The 19,096-nt window shown below is 41.4% G+C and overlaps 1 protein-coding gene and 1 long non-coding RNA gene across 5 annotated transcripts in view; both read right to left on the minus strand.

The window, feature by feature from the left end:
* rttn (rotatin) overlaps positions 1-9,011 on the minus strand; it is a 218,140-nt gene extending 209,129 nt beyond the window's left edge. For all 4 annotated transcript variants that reach the window (XM_087986291.1, XM_087986292.1, XM_087986290.1 and 1 more), the window contains exons 1-3: positions 8,734-9,011; positions 6,544-6,731; positions 2,563-2,758 (exon numbers count right to left, since the gene is read on the minus strand). In XM_087986291.1, the coding sequence (XP_087842417.1) occupies positions 2,563-2,758; positions 6,544-6,731; positions 8,734-8,764 (415 nt within the window). In that variant the 5' untranslated portion in view covers positions 8,765-9,011. The remainder of the gene's footprint in view (positions 1-2,562; positions 2,759-6,543; positions 6,732-8,733) is intronic.
* A 902-nt stretch (positions 9,012-9,913) lies between these two features.
* Positions 9,914-16,325, minus strand: LOC148150158 (uncharacterized). Its single transcript, XR_015756979.1, has 2 exons — positions 15,520-16,325; positions 9,914-12,561 (listed from the first exon to the last, which is right to left on the minus strand). It is a non-coding gene; the product is annotated as an uncharacterized LOC148150158 (long non-coding RNA).
* Between the last annotated feature and the right edge of the window lie 2,771 nt (positions 16,326-19,096).

A 19,096-nucleotide genomic window follows, 5' to 3' on the forward strand; every position in this document is an offset into this window, starting at 1 on the left:
ATAATTTGACAGGGACAAACTAACAATTGTGGGAAAAAAGGCATATTTTCATTTTCTGAATCAAGTTTGAGTCACCAAACAATTTTGACATAATGGATTCTTTTTTTCCTCCATTTTCTTTGCAATTGATCACTGTAATTCTAAATGCCAATCCTGCAGCAGTAAAATTTATAATTTATATTGTCACCAGTGTGGACATAACCCAACATAATGTGCCTCTGCTTGCAATTGCTATATATATATATATTATGTTTATTAAAAATGGGCACATTTTTATTCCACAAAAACTTACATTAAAAACAGAATAGGTCCTATTTACTAACAATGAGCCTCTAATATTCATATACCCCTGAAGTGCTCCAAGTAAGATCTTTATGTCACTTCCAGTGGTAGATTATGGTGAATACATTCAAATTAAAAGATGTTAAGGTGAGCTATCCAAGCTCCAGTTGCCCATTTACTGGCAGTGTTAAACCTCATCAAGCATGTATCCTTAGATCGTCATAAAGATGTACAGGATGCAAAGAGATACTTCGGTCCAACTTGTCCATGCTAAACAGATATCGTAAAATTTATCTAGTCTCATTTGCCAGCATTTAGCCCATATCCCTCTAATCCCTTCTTAATCACATATCCATCCAGATGCCTTTTAAATGTTGTAATTGTACCAGCCTCCACCACTTCCTCTGGCAGTTCATTCCATACACGCACCACCTTCTGCAAGAAAAAGTTGCCCCTTAGGTCCCATTTAAACTCTTGTCCCCCTCACCTTAAACCTATGCCCTCTAGCTTTGGTCTTCCCTACCCTAGGGAAAAGACACTGATCATTCGTCCTATCCATGCCCCTCATGATTTTTAAACCTTTATAAGCCTCAGCCTCCAATGTTCTAGGGAAAATAGCCCCAGCCTATGTGGCCCCTTCCTACAGCTCAAACTCTCCTATCCAGGCAACACACTTGTAAACCTTTTCTGAACCCTTTCAAGTTTCACAACATCCTTCCAGAACTGAACGCAGTATTCCAAAAGTGGCCTAACCAACGTCCTGTAGAGTAACAACATGACCATCCAACACCTATACTCAATACACTGACCAAACAAGGAAAGCGTACCAAACACCTCCTTCACTACCCTGTTAGCATGCAATGGAATTCCTTTTTGACATTCTTCCCCCACCAGAAGTAAGTGTTCAACCAATTAAATTTAGATGTTCACTGTCCAGGGAAACTGAGATAATACAAAGACAAAGAATAGGTTCCAGCATTTTTTCCCCTCTCACTCTAAATCTATGCCATCTAGTTCTGGACTCCCCCATCCCAGGGAAAAGACAGTGTCCATTTATCCTATCCATGCCTCTCATGATTTTATAAACCTCTAAAGGGTCAGTAAAGCAGCCCCAACCTAATGGTATAACAGAGTGGCTTGCTAGGCCATTTCTAAGGGTAATTGAGAGTCAACCACATTGCTTTGGGTCTGAAATTACATGTAGGCCATACTAGGCAAGGTTGGCAGTTTCCTTCCCTAAAGGACATTAGTGAATCAGATGGGTTTTTCTGATGATTTACAATAGTTTCATGGTCATCAGTACATTCTTATTTCTAGATTTTTTTTTAAACTGAATTCAAAATTCAACCAGGTCCCAAGAGTTTTAACTAAACTTCTGGATTAATAGTCGAGCAATAATACCATGAGCCCATCATCTTCCCATTGTTTAGAGAGATTTAGTAGGGATACTTGAGTGTTTACACTGTGAAAACATTTAACTTTTATTTCCTCCTTTTTGGTAGATGTCTACTTTAAAAAATAGAATTTGTCTAAATTACTATGGACATGTAAATTATGCATGCTTGCAGGTCATCATTTGATATAGAAGACAAAGCAAATTAAAGACTAAACCTAGATCCAGGTACATAATTGTTGCAAGTGGTAATCTGTTGGTACGTTAGTCTGAGATTTTTGTGGCATAAAAGTGTCAGGCAATGAAGATCGACAAGTATACTGTAGAAAGTGAAGAACTCCAGGTCAAGTTAGGAGTGACTGAGCCACTGAACTCAACAAAGTATACAAAAGCCAACCTGAATTTGGAAAAATCTTGTTTTGCAGATACAACATTCTTTTCAAAGTGGAAGTCCATGATTCCAACAGGAAACAAGCTCTCAGAGAAATTGAACTCAGGAAGGAATCTAGCTTCCAATTCCTACCAGTTACTGCAGCAGTTTTCACACTGTATGTCTTGGTTTAATTACATTTCTCAACAGTTACCAAGGTTTACTTTTATGTTACAATCTTTTTAATTTTTTGTACCCAAAGGATATTAATTTAAACCCCTTTCAAAGTCCTTCTTTACCTTCTACGTATTTTTTTCAGAGACTGATGAAGTTTCCATGAAAAGATCACAAGTGTTAGAGCAAGGAAGCCTTACGTGAGTAGTGCATACACATCACAGTAAGAAAGAAATGCTTCTCACCTATTTACCATTTTAAAAGCGAGCATTATGACAAAACAATAGATTGCATTATCCCAATATGACAGCACATAGGTTAACACTGCAATTGTTCAGGTTACCTTTATCATCAGAGGATTTCAGAGGTTGTGACTGATAGGCAATAGGTGGCACATCAACAATCGTATCTGGCAGTCTGAACAGATCATCCATAATCTCATCGATGCATGCTTGTAACTTTGGCTCCACATTGGATCGCAATTGTGCTAGAAATTCCAAAGCTCCAATTTCTCGAAATAATTGGGCAACTGAAGAGTGCTTTAAATGATTAAAAACATATACTGGATTTACTTTGCAGTATTCTTCATCATTTTATAACTGCAGGCTAACTTGATATTAAAAGAATGTTCCAAAGTTCTATAATGAAAAAAATAAGCAATACAACCCATTTAAGAAATTTATTATTGGTAGTAATGGTAGGGAGAGATGCTGGTTATGCTCTGGGCACCTGAGATCGAAAGCCACTGTGGCAGAATTTTTTTTTATTTATTCATTTTTGTGGAATGTGGGTGTTGCTAGCTGGTCCGTATTTATTGCCCATCCCTAGTTGCCCTTGAGAAGGTAGTGGTGAGCTGCCTTCTTGAACCACTGCAGTCCACCTGCTGTGGGTTGACCCACATGCTAATAGGGAAGGAATTCCAGGATTTTGACACAGCAGCACTGAAGTAAAAGCAATACATTTCCAAGTCAAGATGGTGAGTGGCTTGGAGGGGAACTTGAAAATGGTGGCATTCCCATATATCTACTGCCCTTGCCCTTCTAGATGGAAGGGGTTGTGGGTTTGGAAGGCACTGTCTGTGGATCTTTGATGAATGCCTGCAGTGCATCTTGTAGATAGTACACACTGCTACTACTGAGCATTGGTGGTGGAGGAATGGATACTTGCGAATGCAATGCCAATCAAGTGGGCTGCTTTGTACTGGATGGTCATAGAGTAAGAGATGTACAGCATGGAAACAGAACCTTCAGTACAGCTCGTCCACGTTGACCAAATATCCTAACATAATCTAGGCCCATTTGCCAGCACTTAGCCCATATCCTCCCAAACTCTCTATTCATATACACATCCTGATGCCATTTAAATTTTATAGTTGTACCACTCTCCACCACTTTGTCTGCAGCTCATTCCAAACACGCATACCCCTCTGCATGAAAACATTGCCCCTTGGGTCCTTTTTAAATCTTTCCCCTCTCTCCCTAAACCTATGTCGTCTGTTCTGGACTCCCACAACCCAGGAAAACACCCTGTCTATTTACCCTATCCATGCCCCTCATGATTTTATAAACGTCTAAAATGTCACCCCTCAGCCTCAAATACTCCAGGGAAAACAGCCTATTCAGCCACTCCCTTTGGCTCAAACCCCCTAACACTGGCAACATCCTTGTAAATCTTTTCTGAATCCTTTCATTTTTCACAACACTCCTCCAATAGGAAGGAGATCAGAGTTGTGGTGTAACCAATGTCCTGTATAGCCACATGACCTCCCAATTCCTATACTCAATGCTCTGACCAATAAAGGAAAGCATACTAAATGCCTTCTTTACTATCCTATCTACCTGCTGAAACCACTCTCAAGGATCTGTGTAGAAGTTCTGTCCTAATTTGCCTTTCAAATGCAACACTTCACATTTATCTCAATTAAACTCCATCTGCCACTCCTCATCCCATTGGCCCATCTGATCAAGATCCCATTGCACCTGAGGCAACCTCCTTCACTGTCCACTACATCTCCAAGTTTGGTGTCATCTGCAAACTTACTAATTATACCTCCTATGTTCACATCCAAATCATTTACATGACAAAAAGCAGTGGACCCAGCACCGACCCTTATGGCATACCACTGGTAACAGACCTCTATTCTGAAAAGCAACTCTTTCCCACCACCCTGTGTTTTACCTTCAAGCCAGTTCTGTATCAAAATGGTTAGTTCTCCCGTATTCCATGTGATCTAACCTTGCTGACCAGTCTACCATGAGGAACGTTATTGAATGCCTTCCTGAAGTCCATATGGATCGCGTCCACCATTCTGCCCTCATCAATCCTCTTCGTTACTTCTTCACAAAATTCAATTAAGCTCATGAGACATGATTTCCTACACACAATGCCATGTTAACTATCGTGAATTTGTCCTTGCCTACTCAAATACATGTAAATTCTGTCCCTCAAGATTCCATGCAACAACCCACCCACCTCCGATGTCAGGCTCACCGATCTGTAGTTCCCTGGCTCTTCCTTACTACCTCTCTTAAATAGTGGCACCACATTAGCCAACCTCCAGTTTTCCAGCACCTCACCTGTGACTATCGATGATATAGATATCTCAGCAAGGGAGTCAGGTGGTGAGTTACTCGTCACAGTATTCCTAGCCTTTGACCTGCCCTTGTAGCTACTGCATTTATGTGGCAAGTCCAGTTAAGGGATTAGTTATAAAAGGAAGATAACAGAACACTAAGGGTCTGGCTAGCTAAATATAATCATCTTAATTTCAGAACAGGGAAGGAAAGACCACTGAAATGACTTCACAGTTTTATTTCACCTGCACCAACCATGTATTTTCCCCTAATTGTTGGTGTATGTATATCTGTCTAACAGAGAGTTTATAATGGGATTGGAGTTTTCATTAATACTTTTATATGCCATTGGATTATATTTCTATCACATCAAAAACATATTAAATAAATTCAATAATGAGTTTCACTATCTAAAAATGTACATTAAAAATGAAGAATTTTAAATGAATTGGACTTTTTGGTTTGGTTTGCGTGAACACTTCAATGTGCTGTTAACCTGCTTGCGAACATCACTGTGGCTGTGTGTGTGAAGATTCCCTTAACTTGGCACCAGATTTTATCTCATTCCTGATGAAGGGCTCCTACCCGAAACATCAATTTTCCTACTCCTTGGATGCTGCCTGACCTGCTGTGCTTTTCTAGCACCACTCTAATCTTAACTCTAACCTCCAGCATCCGCAGTCCTCACTTCCACCTACCAGATTTTCTCTGACAAGAGGGGAAAACCATCCCACAGAGTTCTTTGTGGTCCATAGCTCATATCTTTGTTTTGCCACTGACTGCAAAAATCTAGGCCATCAAGTTATTTTCCCCATACTCTTCTGGAAATCCTCTTCTTGGTTGCCACCAGTAAGTGACTGTATCCAAAATGATTCACTGAAATATTTGTATTATCTAATCATCTAGATAAATGTTTTCAAAATAAATTCCTTTTCCTTTAATCCAAGAGTCGTCATCAGTTCATCACTGACAGGGGCAAGAGATGGACCGAAAAGAAATTCCTAAACTTAGGAGTGGGAGGGAGGGAGGATGGTGCTTTCTATTGTCTGATCCTAAAGTACTTTATCTTTCTTACCCTGTGTAGTTTTTGTGTATAAGACTTATATTGCTCCAGTCTCTCAAAATACACACTATCTTTGCTACTAGATGCAAGCCTTTCAGCAGGAGCACTCCCATCTTCATGGGTCAGAGATTCAAGCATTCATCAGTGGCTCAAGCACATGAGTTGACATTTCAATGCAATTCAAAGGGATTGCTAAACTGGCAGACAAGACATTAAACTGAAGCACAGCCTTCCCTATTTGGTGGAACTATGTAATTCCTTGGCACTATTCAAAGCGTAAAAAAAGGGAGTTCTACTTGAGCCTCTGCCACCCCCCTAATTTGTACATTTTGTTTTCACATGATCTGGAATGCCTGTTAATGCAGCTATCTAACACCCTATGCATTTATACTGAAGATTCTTTGCAAAGATTTTGGAACACAATCAGAGTTTACCTTCAACAGAAACCTAATTATAACAGCAATTCAGGAACTTCACAATATGTTGCTAGACACTGTACAGCATTGCCAGGACTCTTTCACTTGTATCATTATTTATAAATACTATTTTGGTTATAAACATCACTGGCAAATGTAAAACAAACTAAAAGGGAATGATAGTTATTCGACTTTTCAAAATTAAACTAAAATTATTCCCCTAATACACAAAAGTATCATGTGCAGAAGATGACGCTCTGAAAATAACTCACTTTTACAAGATGATTACATAGTGAGAGTACTTCTTCTTGCATTGGAACAGTTGGAAAGTTGAACCATTCCAGAAGTCGAATGAAAAGGTTTTTTTCTTGAGCCAGATCAACAACAGAAACCAAACCATGATCAATTTTGCACAAAATATTCTTCAACGCTCGAACTCTAATTTCCACAAGCTGATGACCTACGAAAAGCAAAGTAAAAGTTGAGTCCACTTGACATTTTCAATTTCCTTCAAATTTTCATCCTTATACTGTAGCAGCATGATCAATGTAACTTTCCTCCATTTGCTGCATTTCATGGCATGAACACTGATACACTATAAAATAATGAAGGATCTGTTCAGTTATTGCAAGTAACCAAACCCCTATCACATTAAAGATCCTAATACAACACATAACTAACCACAAATAAACAAACAAAAGTGACACTTTGCCAAATGATACACCAAAATGTATGTGATTAAAAAATGTGCAGAATCAAATGATAAGTAGACATAAAATGGGAAACTGGGTTCTACAAAACTTATGGAGCTTCCACATTATCAGAACTGGCTTCAACCACCAATTAACTGCAATTGTAAATTCAGATTATCTCATTCTTCACTATTGTTAGGCGACGTACTTCACCTCAGAGCAAGAGTAAACCAAAGATCTTGGCATATAATCATGTGATGGTTATTTTCAGGCACAAAACTACTCAAGCTCACTACTTTCTCGAGGGCAATTTGGGGTGGTAAACACTTATTAGAGTTAGTCACTGGGAATTCAAGTGTATTTTTAAAAAAAGTTATTAGTCTCTGTGTTACAATCACCACAGAGACTAATAACTTTTTTTAAAAATACACTTGAATTCCCAGTGACTAACTCTAATAAGTGTTTACCACCCCAAATTGCCCTCGAGAAAGTGGTAGCGAGCTGAACCTTGCATTTTGCAGTTCATTTGACTTGGTTCACCCACACTGCTGTGACACAGCCACTGTAAAGAAATGGCAACAGATTTCCAAGTCAGAATGGCAGAAAACAGGGAGTCAAAGGTAGTGGTACCTGCTGCTCTTATTCTTGCCGATGGTCGTAGTTATGGGTTTAGAAGGTACTGTCCAAGGAACCTTTGTTAAATTCCTGCATTACATCTTGTAAATGTTACACCTGCCTCTGAGCAGCAGCAGCAGTGGATATTTGTGGATGTGATACCAATCAAGTGAGCTTTAGCCTGGATGGTAGTGAGCTTGACAGTAGAAGGTGCTGCACTCATCGAGGCAATGGGATTCTGTTAACAGTAGGTTCGAGGCTAGGAATTATGCAGCAAGTAACTTAATTCCTGACTCCCAAAAACCATCTGTAAGATATGAGTCAAGAATTTGATGTAATACACCCCCTCCCAGCTAGATGAGTGCAGCTCTGACAACACTCAAGAAGCATGACACATTGTCAAGTCAAACTACTTGATTGGCACATATCCATAAACATTTACTTCCCTCCACACCAACACATAGAAGCAAGCAGTTTGCTTCAAGTTGCACTGCACAAAATTAACCAAGGTTCCTGAAACAAAACTTACTAACTAAACTTCCTATGTTCACATCCAAATCGTTTATATAAAGGACATAAAGTAGTGCACTACTTTAAAAAGTGAAAGTAACACCAAAACAATTCATGTTCTTATCTGTGATTACATTTGGAGCATAAAGGCTGGGCTGAGACGTGCATTGACAAACACGGCATATGGCTCAAGTTTATTCTATCAGTTTGTTACAGAAGACAATACAATGTCACACATAAATTGAACAACATGATACCTCAAAGAGACAAGCCCCTCCAGAAATCAAATGCATAAATCAAGAGAGAGAGAGAGAAACAGACTCCACAGGGACAATAATAGTGAAAGGGAAGCTGCACACAGAGCGCGGCAGAAAGGGAGTTTTAAAAAAATCTCGCGTTCCACAGAAAAGTGCATTGGAGGCGGAGGGATAGTCCATCGGGACAGCCACAAAGAAAGAGATACTTCACATACAAATTAGCAAGAAGTATTCTACAGGGGACGATGTAGTATTAAGACGGCGAAAGCGCCATCCACGACACAGTATTACAGAGAGGGAGGACTGACAGAGTGAGAAATGATCCCCATTAATGTCGATCAGGACAAGGCCATAGATCAGTACTGGCCCATTCCGGGCCCCTCTCTACCCAATTTCTTGATAAGCGGTGACAACTCCATCACCGTCCCCACGGTCCAAACTCTCGAACGCTGCCAGTTTAACGGTCGCGCCGGATCCGACGATTAATCCAGTCCGGCTCCAGGTTCTGCTCTGAAATGGATCCGGGCGAATAACCGAGCCCCGCCAGCTATCTGCTCACGGAAAAACTAACGCTGATCGTTATACTGTACAACGAATTAAAATTGAACGTGTAGAAGGGTGTGAATGCTTTATTGTAATCAGTGGATTGAAGAGATGATGATGGCGACTTAGATACAAATCTGACCGACTGCATTCTGGGAATTGTAGTTCCTCCCAACACGGAAGAGCCCGTGATCCGGTCCGCATGCGCAGTTGGGCCCGCGTTTCGGAAGACAGATGGCGGGGACGAGGAGCTTGGAACGTGAGCGCGGGACCCTGAGTGGGGTGGGCGGGAACCGACGTGCTTGGGCGGGGCCTAGTACCGGGGGGCGGGGCGTGTGGCCTATGGGCGGGACCTGAGGGGTGCTACTTGAAAGGAAGAAATATTGGGAGTTATTTATTTTAATATCTTTGCTAATTGCTTATCTTTCTGCAATTAATGATTGAATGAATGTCAGATATTTAGGAAGATACAGTGGAAAGTGTTTTGTCGCCACAATCATGCACTATTTTGAGTCATAGAAAGAATAAAATTAAATGATTTAGAGTTCATCTTATGTTGAAATTGGGTCTCAAGCAGCCTTCAAGGCTTCTGCAAGGTGTTCCAGGCATCAAGGCATCGTTCCTCCAGGTATAGCAACAACAACACCGATGCCTCGAGAGACCTTGGCTCTCCGCTGCCCCATCAACACCACCAAGATTCCCCACTCCCAAGCCTAACTCAGCAAAGAGTCCCCATTCCAGGAGCCGCAATTACTCCAGGCTCCAGGTTTACCGCAGCCAGGCGTCTCCGCTCTGGGCACTGCTGCTACCAAGAACCCCAATCCATGCCACCAGCACTGCAGGCGCTACCATGCCTATAAAACTCAGCCTCAAAGATGAAGAAAGAAAAAGAAAAAAAATCTACAATACATAGGTTGCTTGTGAGTGAAAAATAAGACCATAAGATATAGGAGTGGAAGTAAGGCCATTCATCCTGTGAGAAACAAAAGCTCACTCACTTTAATAATTTCAGTCCGAGACAAATATCTGAATCCGCCATTTATTTATACACCTATAGGTGGGTGCCCTGTCTCATTACCCGGTAAGGTAATGACAAAATGCACACCAAATCCAACAAACTCTCGAAATTTATACAGTTTGAATCCCCATATTTTTCCTTATTCCATTGTTTGTTCCCTGCTTCGCTTACGTCACTCATTTCCTTAAGACTGATCCCACAACTTCTGTTTATCCTGTCTTGTCCGTGACAAACTCTTATCTCTGACTCCCATAAGGGTGTTTGACGTCAGTCTATTGTAGATTATTGATTAAGCATATCTTTTCTTCTATCAGCATCTATTTCCATCCAGAGGCCACTTTGACCTCTTTAATTAGGATTTGTTCCTGTGTCCCCGTGTAAGGGGGAAACAGATGCTTTCCTGTTTGCCCATATATCCACCATTGTTCTGTATTCATGTCTCATGCTTTCTTTTTGCTGAATATGTATTTTCTCATTCCTATTCTGTATCAGAATTTATACTTGCAGAAATAACATTAATTCATTTATATCCCACAATTTCCCCTTTTTCTTTTCATTACTATCTGTTATCTTCTGCATTTTTGTCTCTTTTTTTTTAAACATTGTTCCCAAAATTCGCAAGCATCATTTCAGAGATTTCATCCATCTTAGTCTCACTCATTTCCTTATTATTTAGTTGATAAAGTTCCTCTGTCTGATTCCCCTCAGGGGCATTCGTTTCATCAAGGCTGTTTCAATCAGCCTCTGGGTGAGCCCTCGTATACAGGGTATGACACAACAGCCACTGGCCACCAATACCCCGACTACTACTATCAGGGAAGTAAGGATAAAAACCACCACCCCCTTTCTCTGCTAAAATCATATCAAGGGCTATTCTGTTTTCCCATGCCATCCTACTTGTCGCATCAAGCTGTTCTGATATTCCTTTAACCGCCTCTCTTGTATCATTTATAAATCGCTGTTGATTATAAAAAATGTAATTTATCCAGTCTACATTTTTATTAATTGTTGCCCACCAAAAGAGAGCTGACTCAAAGCCTGCTGCAATCTGGTTACGAGCTTTGAATTCAGGCACTCCCCTAGGGACTCCTACCGAATCAAGATAAATCCCGTCATCAAAAGAATTATCTAACAGTAATCTCTTACCCCTTCCCTTTTTCCCTACTATCTTTTCCTTCTCAAATGCCAGGGTAAATGGAATTGCCAATTGTACAATTGCGCATATCCCTCTCCAATCCGGAGGTAGGGTGGGTCTCAATATTTTTCCTCCACAGTACCACCACAGATCCGCTCGGGGAACCTTTAATGCTGAGTAGTTCCCTCCCTTCTTCGTTTCGGTAACATTCTTAATCTCTGTACATAATTTCAGCTCCCCCAAATCTCTCGACCGACTCGTACCTCGCTTGTGCACACATGACGTGTGATTTCCAACTGCGGCGGAAAATGTGGGGGGAACTTTTGCATCTTTCTCCTCCAAGGGAGGGAACATCAGAGACAGGGAAGTACAATTCCTATCATTCCATGCAGTCTCATCCTGATACAGGGCTATCATACATTTCATGCCCTTCCTGTCTCGCTTCCACCCGAGCGGAAAGGGAACCACCTGGGCCACTGGCCTACCGGAGGCACATGCATAGCAATTGCTTTTGTTCAGACTTTTTACAGTATACTTTACTCATTCAACCCAGGCATTTGCATCCCCGTACCCAGTCTCTATCTCGATGGTCTGTTTCAAATCCTTTACCTCTATAATTTTTACTACTGTAGGATCATTGGGAGGAGTGAAAGGTTGTATCTCATTACCCAGTAATTCTACCCATTTTTCCCTGTCCTATGCTAATTCGAAAACAACAGCCCACAAACTCCTTCCTATTTGCTTTCATTTCAATCCCAAATGTTTCATTTAATTGTACCTCATAAGTGCCACCTCCCAAAACCGCTCCGTGCCATGTGGTTTTTCTTATCATTAAATATATGGGGTTACACTTTTTATTGGGACAATCGCGTGCTGGTCGGAAGGGGGCTCGGTGTATTGTGACAAGACCATTATACCAGGTACCATCCCCGAGGCCATCCCCATAGGACTTAAGATGTATCTCTGAGTTGCGGTATTGTCTCTGATTAGCTACATTCCCACAATTTACTAAGCTACATATATCAGTGTCTATTACTTGTGGATTATCAGACTCAGGAACCATTAATAATACATATGAAAATGATATGTGACAAAATCCTAATACCAAGAGGGCTAGCATCATAACTCTAAGCATTCCCAGTATTCTGATCATTATGCTAGAACACAAAAAGGCTTAATATACAATCTTACAGAAATAATCCCGCGCTCGCGTCGCCACTGTATAGTCAATTACTCAAAGTCTCTTTAGTCTGAGTTTCAGCGGGTCTTGCGTTGATTCGGCTGTCCAGACTTCTTCCTCAACTGGAGGGTCCACTGGCCCTTTGATCCGAATGTAGTGAGTCCAGCCTTTCTCCGCCGTCCTTATTGCCGTTTCGGTAGTCAAAAGAGCCTGGTACGGCCCTTCCCAGTCCGGCTGCAGCTTAGTCTCTGTCCATGATTTTATTAAGACCCAATCTCCTGGCTGGATGGGATGAACAGCAAATTCAAGGGGCGGAGTCTGTGCCAATAGACCCTGTTTTCTGAGGAAAGATAAAGAGGAGGACAAGCCCAGTATATACTTCTTTAAAAACAAATCTTTAGTTTCGGGAATTGGCAATTCTCCCTGTGTTCCCAGATAAGGTAATTCAAATAAGATTTCATAGGGGGATAGTCCCAAATCTTTCCTCCGCCAAGGGACAAGCCCAAAAGACATCCTTTAAATCTATCACACTAAACCATTTGTGATCATGAGGGATCTTACTTAATAACATATAGGGGTTTGGCACTACTGGGTGCCTGATCTGTACTATTCGATTTAATGTTCTCAAATCCTGCACCAATCGATAAGTTCCATCAGATTTCCGCACTGGTAGAATTGGGGTATTATAAGGAGACATACATGGCTCCAACAAACCATCTCTAATCAGTCCCTCAATTACTGGCTGCAGTCCCCGTTTACCTTCTATGGAAATAGGATATTGTTGTTCACAGACAACGTCCCCTTTCCGTTTTAAATTTATTGTAAGGGGAGGGATCTGTAGTTTTCCACGATTCCCTTCTCTAGCCCATACAATAGGGTCTATCTCTCTCTCTGCATCCTCTGTCAATATTGCCAGTTGTACAACTAATTCTTCTTCCTGAATTCCAATCTCCAGTCCTAAAAGGATAATTAAATCTCTCCCCAGTAAGTTACTTCCTATATCAGGGATATACAGCAGTTCCCCTGTGATCCTATCCTTAGGACCTTCTATCATCATAGGTTCAAATACTGGAACAGTAAATCCTTCCCCTTTCACCCCCGAAACAGTAATTGACCGTGTAAACATTTCTACTTTCTTTGGTTTAAAATTCGGCGATGACCGTGCTGCCCCGTATCTACTAGGGAGATTACCTCCTCCCTACATGGTCCCACCTTCAAGTTTATCAAGGGTTCCTGGTGGGCCCCTGAGGGCAGGAACCCCTGACACCCCTATTCTTCATCATAATTCATAAGCGGAATTGCCTTTTCTTCCCTTTGTAGATCAGGACACTCCCGCTTAAAATGCCCTATCTTTCCACAATAATAGCATCCTGCCTGTAGCGACTTCCATCTCTGCCCCTGTCGCTCAAACCCTCTATCAAATGTTCCCCCTTGTCCTCTCCCTCTTTACAAACACTTTCTGTGCCTCTCTCAACAATTCATCTAATGGTTTTTCGCTCCATCCTTCTATCTTCTGTATCTTTCTCTGTATGTCTGGCCATGCTCTTGTCACAAAATGTACTTTCAAAAGACCCTGTGCCACTGGGTCCTCAGGGTTCATTCCAGAGTATTTCCGCATTGAGTCCCTTAATCTTTGCAAGAAAGCTGAGGGAGTCTCATCTTTCTCCTGTCTAATTTCAAAGGCTTTAATCAAATTCTGTGACTTCGGAACTGCCTCCCGTATTCCTTTTAGAATCAGGTCTTTCAATTCCCTCATTTCTTCTCTATGCTCCGGGTTTTGGTTTTCCCACTGGGGGTCTCTGAGGGGAAACTTCATCTCTCCCTGTCCAGCATCCCCATCTCCAATCAGGTGTTCCCTGTCCCATATTTTAATGGCAGTTCCTCGTACAAGTCCCCTTTCCTCCCCAGTAAATAATATATTCAAAATAGACATTAATTCAGCCCAGGTATACAGACTGGGCCCCAAAAATTGATCAATTTGTTCAGACAATCCCACCGGATCCTCAACCAGGACCTTCATTTCCTTTTTAAATGTTCTGACCTCCCCACTGGTGAGGGGGGGGCACTTACAAACCCAATCTCTTTGTCCCCTATGGGCACCTCCCAAAGGGGATAAGTCGTTACGTTTTTCCCCTTTTTCTTTTTTTTTAAAGAAATATTGCAATATTTCTAGCTCCCCATAACTTCAAACACCAATTCATCAATTACTGCTTGACTAACCTTCAAAGCCTGTTCCTAACTTATGAATATATTTATATATATTTACGTTCATTTATTCAGTATTTAATAGTCAAAATACAAAATGCATACAGTTCCCAATTTTGCAATTCACTGTAATTACCCAGTTTTAGTCCTTTAATTTAGATCCAGAATTAGTTTTCTTAAATAGTCCTGACCAATCATTGCTCAATTACAATACTATAGGTCGTAAAATAATCAGAACTTGCCTTAAAAGAATTTGTCAACTCAAGTTTTTTTAAAAAAAAAACTTCTAATGCATGAACAATGGCTGAATCCAAGGTCACAGATATTAACCATAGAATTTTGCTTTTACTACAATCTAATGTTGAACTGAAACTTCAACTGTCCTCCATAAATCGCTTTTATGTAAAGATAAAAGAGATTAGTTAGAAACTGATAGTAAGGCAGTCATGATCTGTAAAAAGAACAGGAGTTATCATTCCTTTTTTTTTTCATAATCACAATAGAATCCTTAACCTTAAAAGAAATCATGTTAAGTTTCCATAACAAAATCAGATTCAAAACAGTCCTGGAACACAAGCTCCAGGGAATAAAACACAAACATTCAATCACCAACAAACAAATGTTCACTCAAACCAAATCACAAAGGGTTAAACTTCCTACCAGCTGTACAGCTCTTTTCATTCTCTCTCTCTCTCTCACACACTCTCTCTCTCTCTCTCTCTCTTTCGCACATTGACATATAAACTCAGATATTCACAAACCCAGTCTTCGTCCGATCTGTACTTTGGCCAGAAGACAGCGGGACGAAGAATGGAGTCCTTAGTCCATACAAAGCAACAATATTTAATCATCTTTCTCCCTTGTACAAGTATTATTTTGCCAATTTCCACAACATCCTGCCCAAAGGACTTTCCGGAGGAATGTTGTAAGGGACCCCGCCTCCATTTCCATTGCCTTTTCCTTACTTTGTTTCCCCGGAGGCTTTTTCCTAACCCAAAGCGCAAGCCATATTGAGTTCCTTCGTTAGTCCCTTATTAACTACTAAAACTCAATCCCGGCCACCAAGGCAATACTTAAAAGTCAATTTTCTTACCTTGGTCTGTGCACAGAGTTGCCTGGCCCCTTTTGTCACCGTATTTTCTATCGAGCTCCTATCACTGTCTGATTCAGATGTCTCTCTTATAGGATTCACATCAGTCACCCAAGGGAGCAGACCAAACCGGGACACGAGACCGCTCCTCAATGGGGAACGGGACGCGTCTTCCCAGTGTCCAAGGCCAGCCACTCCCCCCGGTGATGGAAGAAAATCCCGGACGAGCCCCCAATTGTGAGAAACAAAAGCTCACTCACTTTAATAATTTCAGTCCGAGACAAATATCTGAATCCGCCATTTATTTATACACCTATAGGTGGGTGCCCTGTCTCATTACCCGGTAAGGTAATGACAAAATGCACACCAAATCCAACAAACTCTCGAAATTTATACAGTTTGAATCCCCATATTTTTCCTTATTCCATTGTTTGTTCCCTGCTTCGCTTACGTCACTCATTTCCTTAAGACTGATCCCACAACTTCTGTTTATCCTGTCTTGTCCGTGACAAACTCTTATCTCTGACTCCCATAAGGGTGTTTGACGTCAGTCTATTGTAGATTATTGATTAAGCATATCTTTTCTTCTATCAGCATCTATTTCCATCCAGAGGCCACTTTGACCTCTTTAATTAGGATTTGTTCCTGTGTCCCCGTGTAAGGGGGAAACAGATGCTTTCCTGTTTGCCCATATATCCACCATTGTTCTGTATTCATGTCTCATGCTTTCTTTTTGCTGAATATGTATTTTCTCATTCCTATTCTGTATCAGAATTTATACTTGCAGAAATAACATTAATTCATTTATATCCCACAATCCCATCAAGTCCACTGCACCATTCAATCATGGCTGATGAGCATTTCAATGCCACTTACCTGCACTCTCCCCAGAGCCCTTAATTCCTTGCAAGATTAAAAAGTTATCAATCTCTGCCTTGAAGACATTTAATGTCCCGACCTTCACTGCGCTCCGAAGCAATGAATTCCACAGGCCCACCACTCTGGCTGAAGAAATGTCTCCTCATTTCCGTTCTAAATTGACCCCCACTAATTCTAAGGCTGTGCCTACGGGTTCTAGTATCCCTGCCTGATGGAAACAATTTCCCTACGTCCAACCTTTCTAAGCCACGAATTATCTTGTAAGTTTCTCTTCGATCTCCCCTCAACTTTCTAAACTCTAATGAATACAATCCCAGGATCCTTAGCCGTTCCTCGTATGTTAGGCTTACCATTCCAGGGATCATCCGTGTCAATATCCGCTGCACATACTCCAGTGCCAGTATGTCCTTCCTGAAGTGTGGGGCCCAAAACCGGACACAATATTCTAAATGGGGCCTAACAAGAGCTTTATAATGTCTCAGAAGCATGCCACTGCTTTTACATTCCAACCGTCTTGAGATAAATGACAACATCACATTTGCTTTCTTAACCACGGACTCAACCTGCAAGTCAACCTTTAGGTAATCCTGTACTAGCACTCCCAGATCCTTTTGTACTTTGGCTTTACGAATTTTCTCACCGTTTAGAAAATAGTCCAGGCCTGTATTCTTTTTTCCAAAATGCAAGACCTCGCATATCAACCATTTGGACTGCTCTCCTAAATTGTCTTTCTGTCGCCTCCCCTCCTCCTCAGTACTACCTGCTTGTCCACTTAACTACGTATCATCAGCAAACTTCGCCAGAATGCCCCCAGTCCCTTCTTCCAAATCACTAATACATAAAGTGAACAGCTGCGGCCCCAACACTGTACCCTGCAGGACACCACTTACCACTAGCTGCCATTCCGAAAAAGAACCTTTTATCCCAAATCTCTGCCTTCTGTCAGACAGCCAATCCTCAATCCATGCCAGAAGCTCACCTCGAACACCATGAGCCCACACTTTAATCAGCAGCCTCCTGTGAGGCACCTTATCAAAGGCCTTTTGGAAGTCTAGGTAGATAACAGCCACAATGAATTTAAATCAATAGCAATAAACAAAGTCGGATAAGATGACGCAGAATCTTTGATTGAGGGACCGCAAAGGTAAGAAAACCATGATGGGAGTTATCGACAAGCCTTCAAACAGTTCTCAGATATAGAAAAGACATGCAGGAAAGGCAAGGTTACAGTGATCATGGGTAATTTCAATATATAGTTGGACTGGAAAGCCAGGTTGGGTAGTGGAATCAAAGAAAAGGAGTTTGTGGAATGTTTACAAGATGGCTTTGTGGAGCAGTTTGTGGTGGAGCCCACTAGGAAACAGGCAAGTCTGGATTTAGTGTTGTGCAATGAGGCAGTCTTTGCTTAAGGTGAAGGAACTGTTAGGAGGAAGTGATAATATGATAAAATTATTCTGTAGTTTGAAAGGAAGAAGGTGGAATCGGATGTAACAGTTTTTCAGTTGAATAAAGGCAATTACAGAGGCATGATTGAGGAGCTGACCAGAATTGACTGGGAGAGGAGCCTAGGAGGAAAGATATTGGCACAACAATGGCAGGAGTTTCTGGGAGTATTTCAAGAGACACAGCAAAAATCCATCCCGAGGAAAAATAAGCATTAAAGGGAGGATGAGGCAATCACAGCTGACCAGGGAAGTCAGGGACAGCATAAAAGCAAAAGAAAAGGCATATAATGTGGCAAAGGGCAATGTGAAGCAAGAGGATTGGGAAGCCTACAAAGACCAACAGAGGACAACAAAAAAAGGAGGGAGAAGATTAAATATGAGGGTAAGTGAGCCAGAAATATTAGGAAAGATTGCAAGAGTCTCTTTAGATATATAAAGGGCAAAAGAGAGGCAAAAATGGACATTGAACTGCTGGAAATGATGCTGGAGAAGTAGTAATGGGGAATAAAGAAATGGCTGAGGAAGTGATAAGTACTTTCCGTCAGTCTTCATGGTGAAAGACATGAATAATGTCCCAAAAATTCAAGAGCGCGTATGTGGGAGGGGAGGGCAGAGCTGAGTATGGTAGCCATCACCAAGGAGAAGGTGCTAGAAAAACTGAAAGGTCTGAGAGTGGATGAATCACCTGGAACAGGTGGGTTACACCCTCAAACATAGAACATTACAGCGCAGTACAGGCCCTTCGGCCCTCGATGTTGCGCCAATCTGTCATACCAATCTGAAGCCCATCTAACCTACACTATTCCATGTACGTCCATATGCTTGGCCAATGATGACTTAAATGTACTTAAAATTGGCGAATCTACTACCATTGCAGGCAAAGCATTCCATACCCTTACTAGTCTCTGAGTAAAGAAACTACCTCTGACATCTGTCCTATATCTATTACCCCTCAGTTTAAAGCTATGCCCCCTCATGCTCGCCGTCACCATACTTGGAAAATGGCTGTCCCTGTCCACCCTGTCTAACCCTCTGATTATCTTATATGTCTCTATTAAGTCAGCTCTCAACCCACCCCAATAGCCTTAGCTAATATCCCCCCCAGGATACTGGTACCCCTCTGGTTTAGATGAAGACCATTCTGCTTGTAGAGATCCCACCTACCCTAGAAAGAGCCCCAATTATCCAAGAATCCAAAACCTTCCCTCCTGCACCATCCCTGTAGCCGCATGTTCAACTCCTCTCTCTCCCTATTC

This window comes from Chiloscyllium plagiosum, unplaced genomic scaffold (genome assembly GCF_037043375.1).
Source record: "Chiloscyllium plagiosum isolate Xiang-an unplaced genomic scaffold, Cpla_swu_hap1 HiC_scaffold_4, whole genome shotgun sequence".
In the NCBI taxonomy this organism is placed as follows: Eukaryota; Metazoa; Chordata; class Chondrichthyes; order Orectolobiformes; family Hemiscylliidae; genus Chiloscyllium; species Chiloscyllium plagiosum.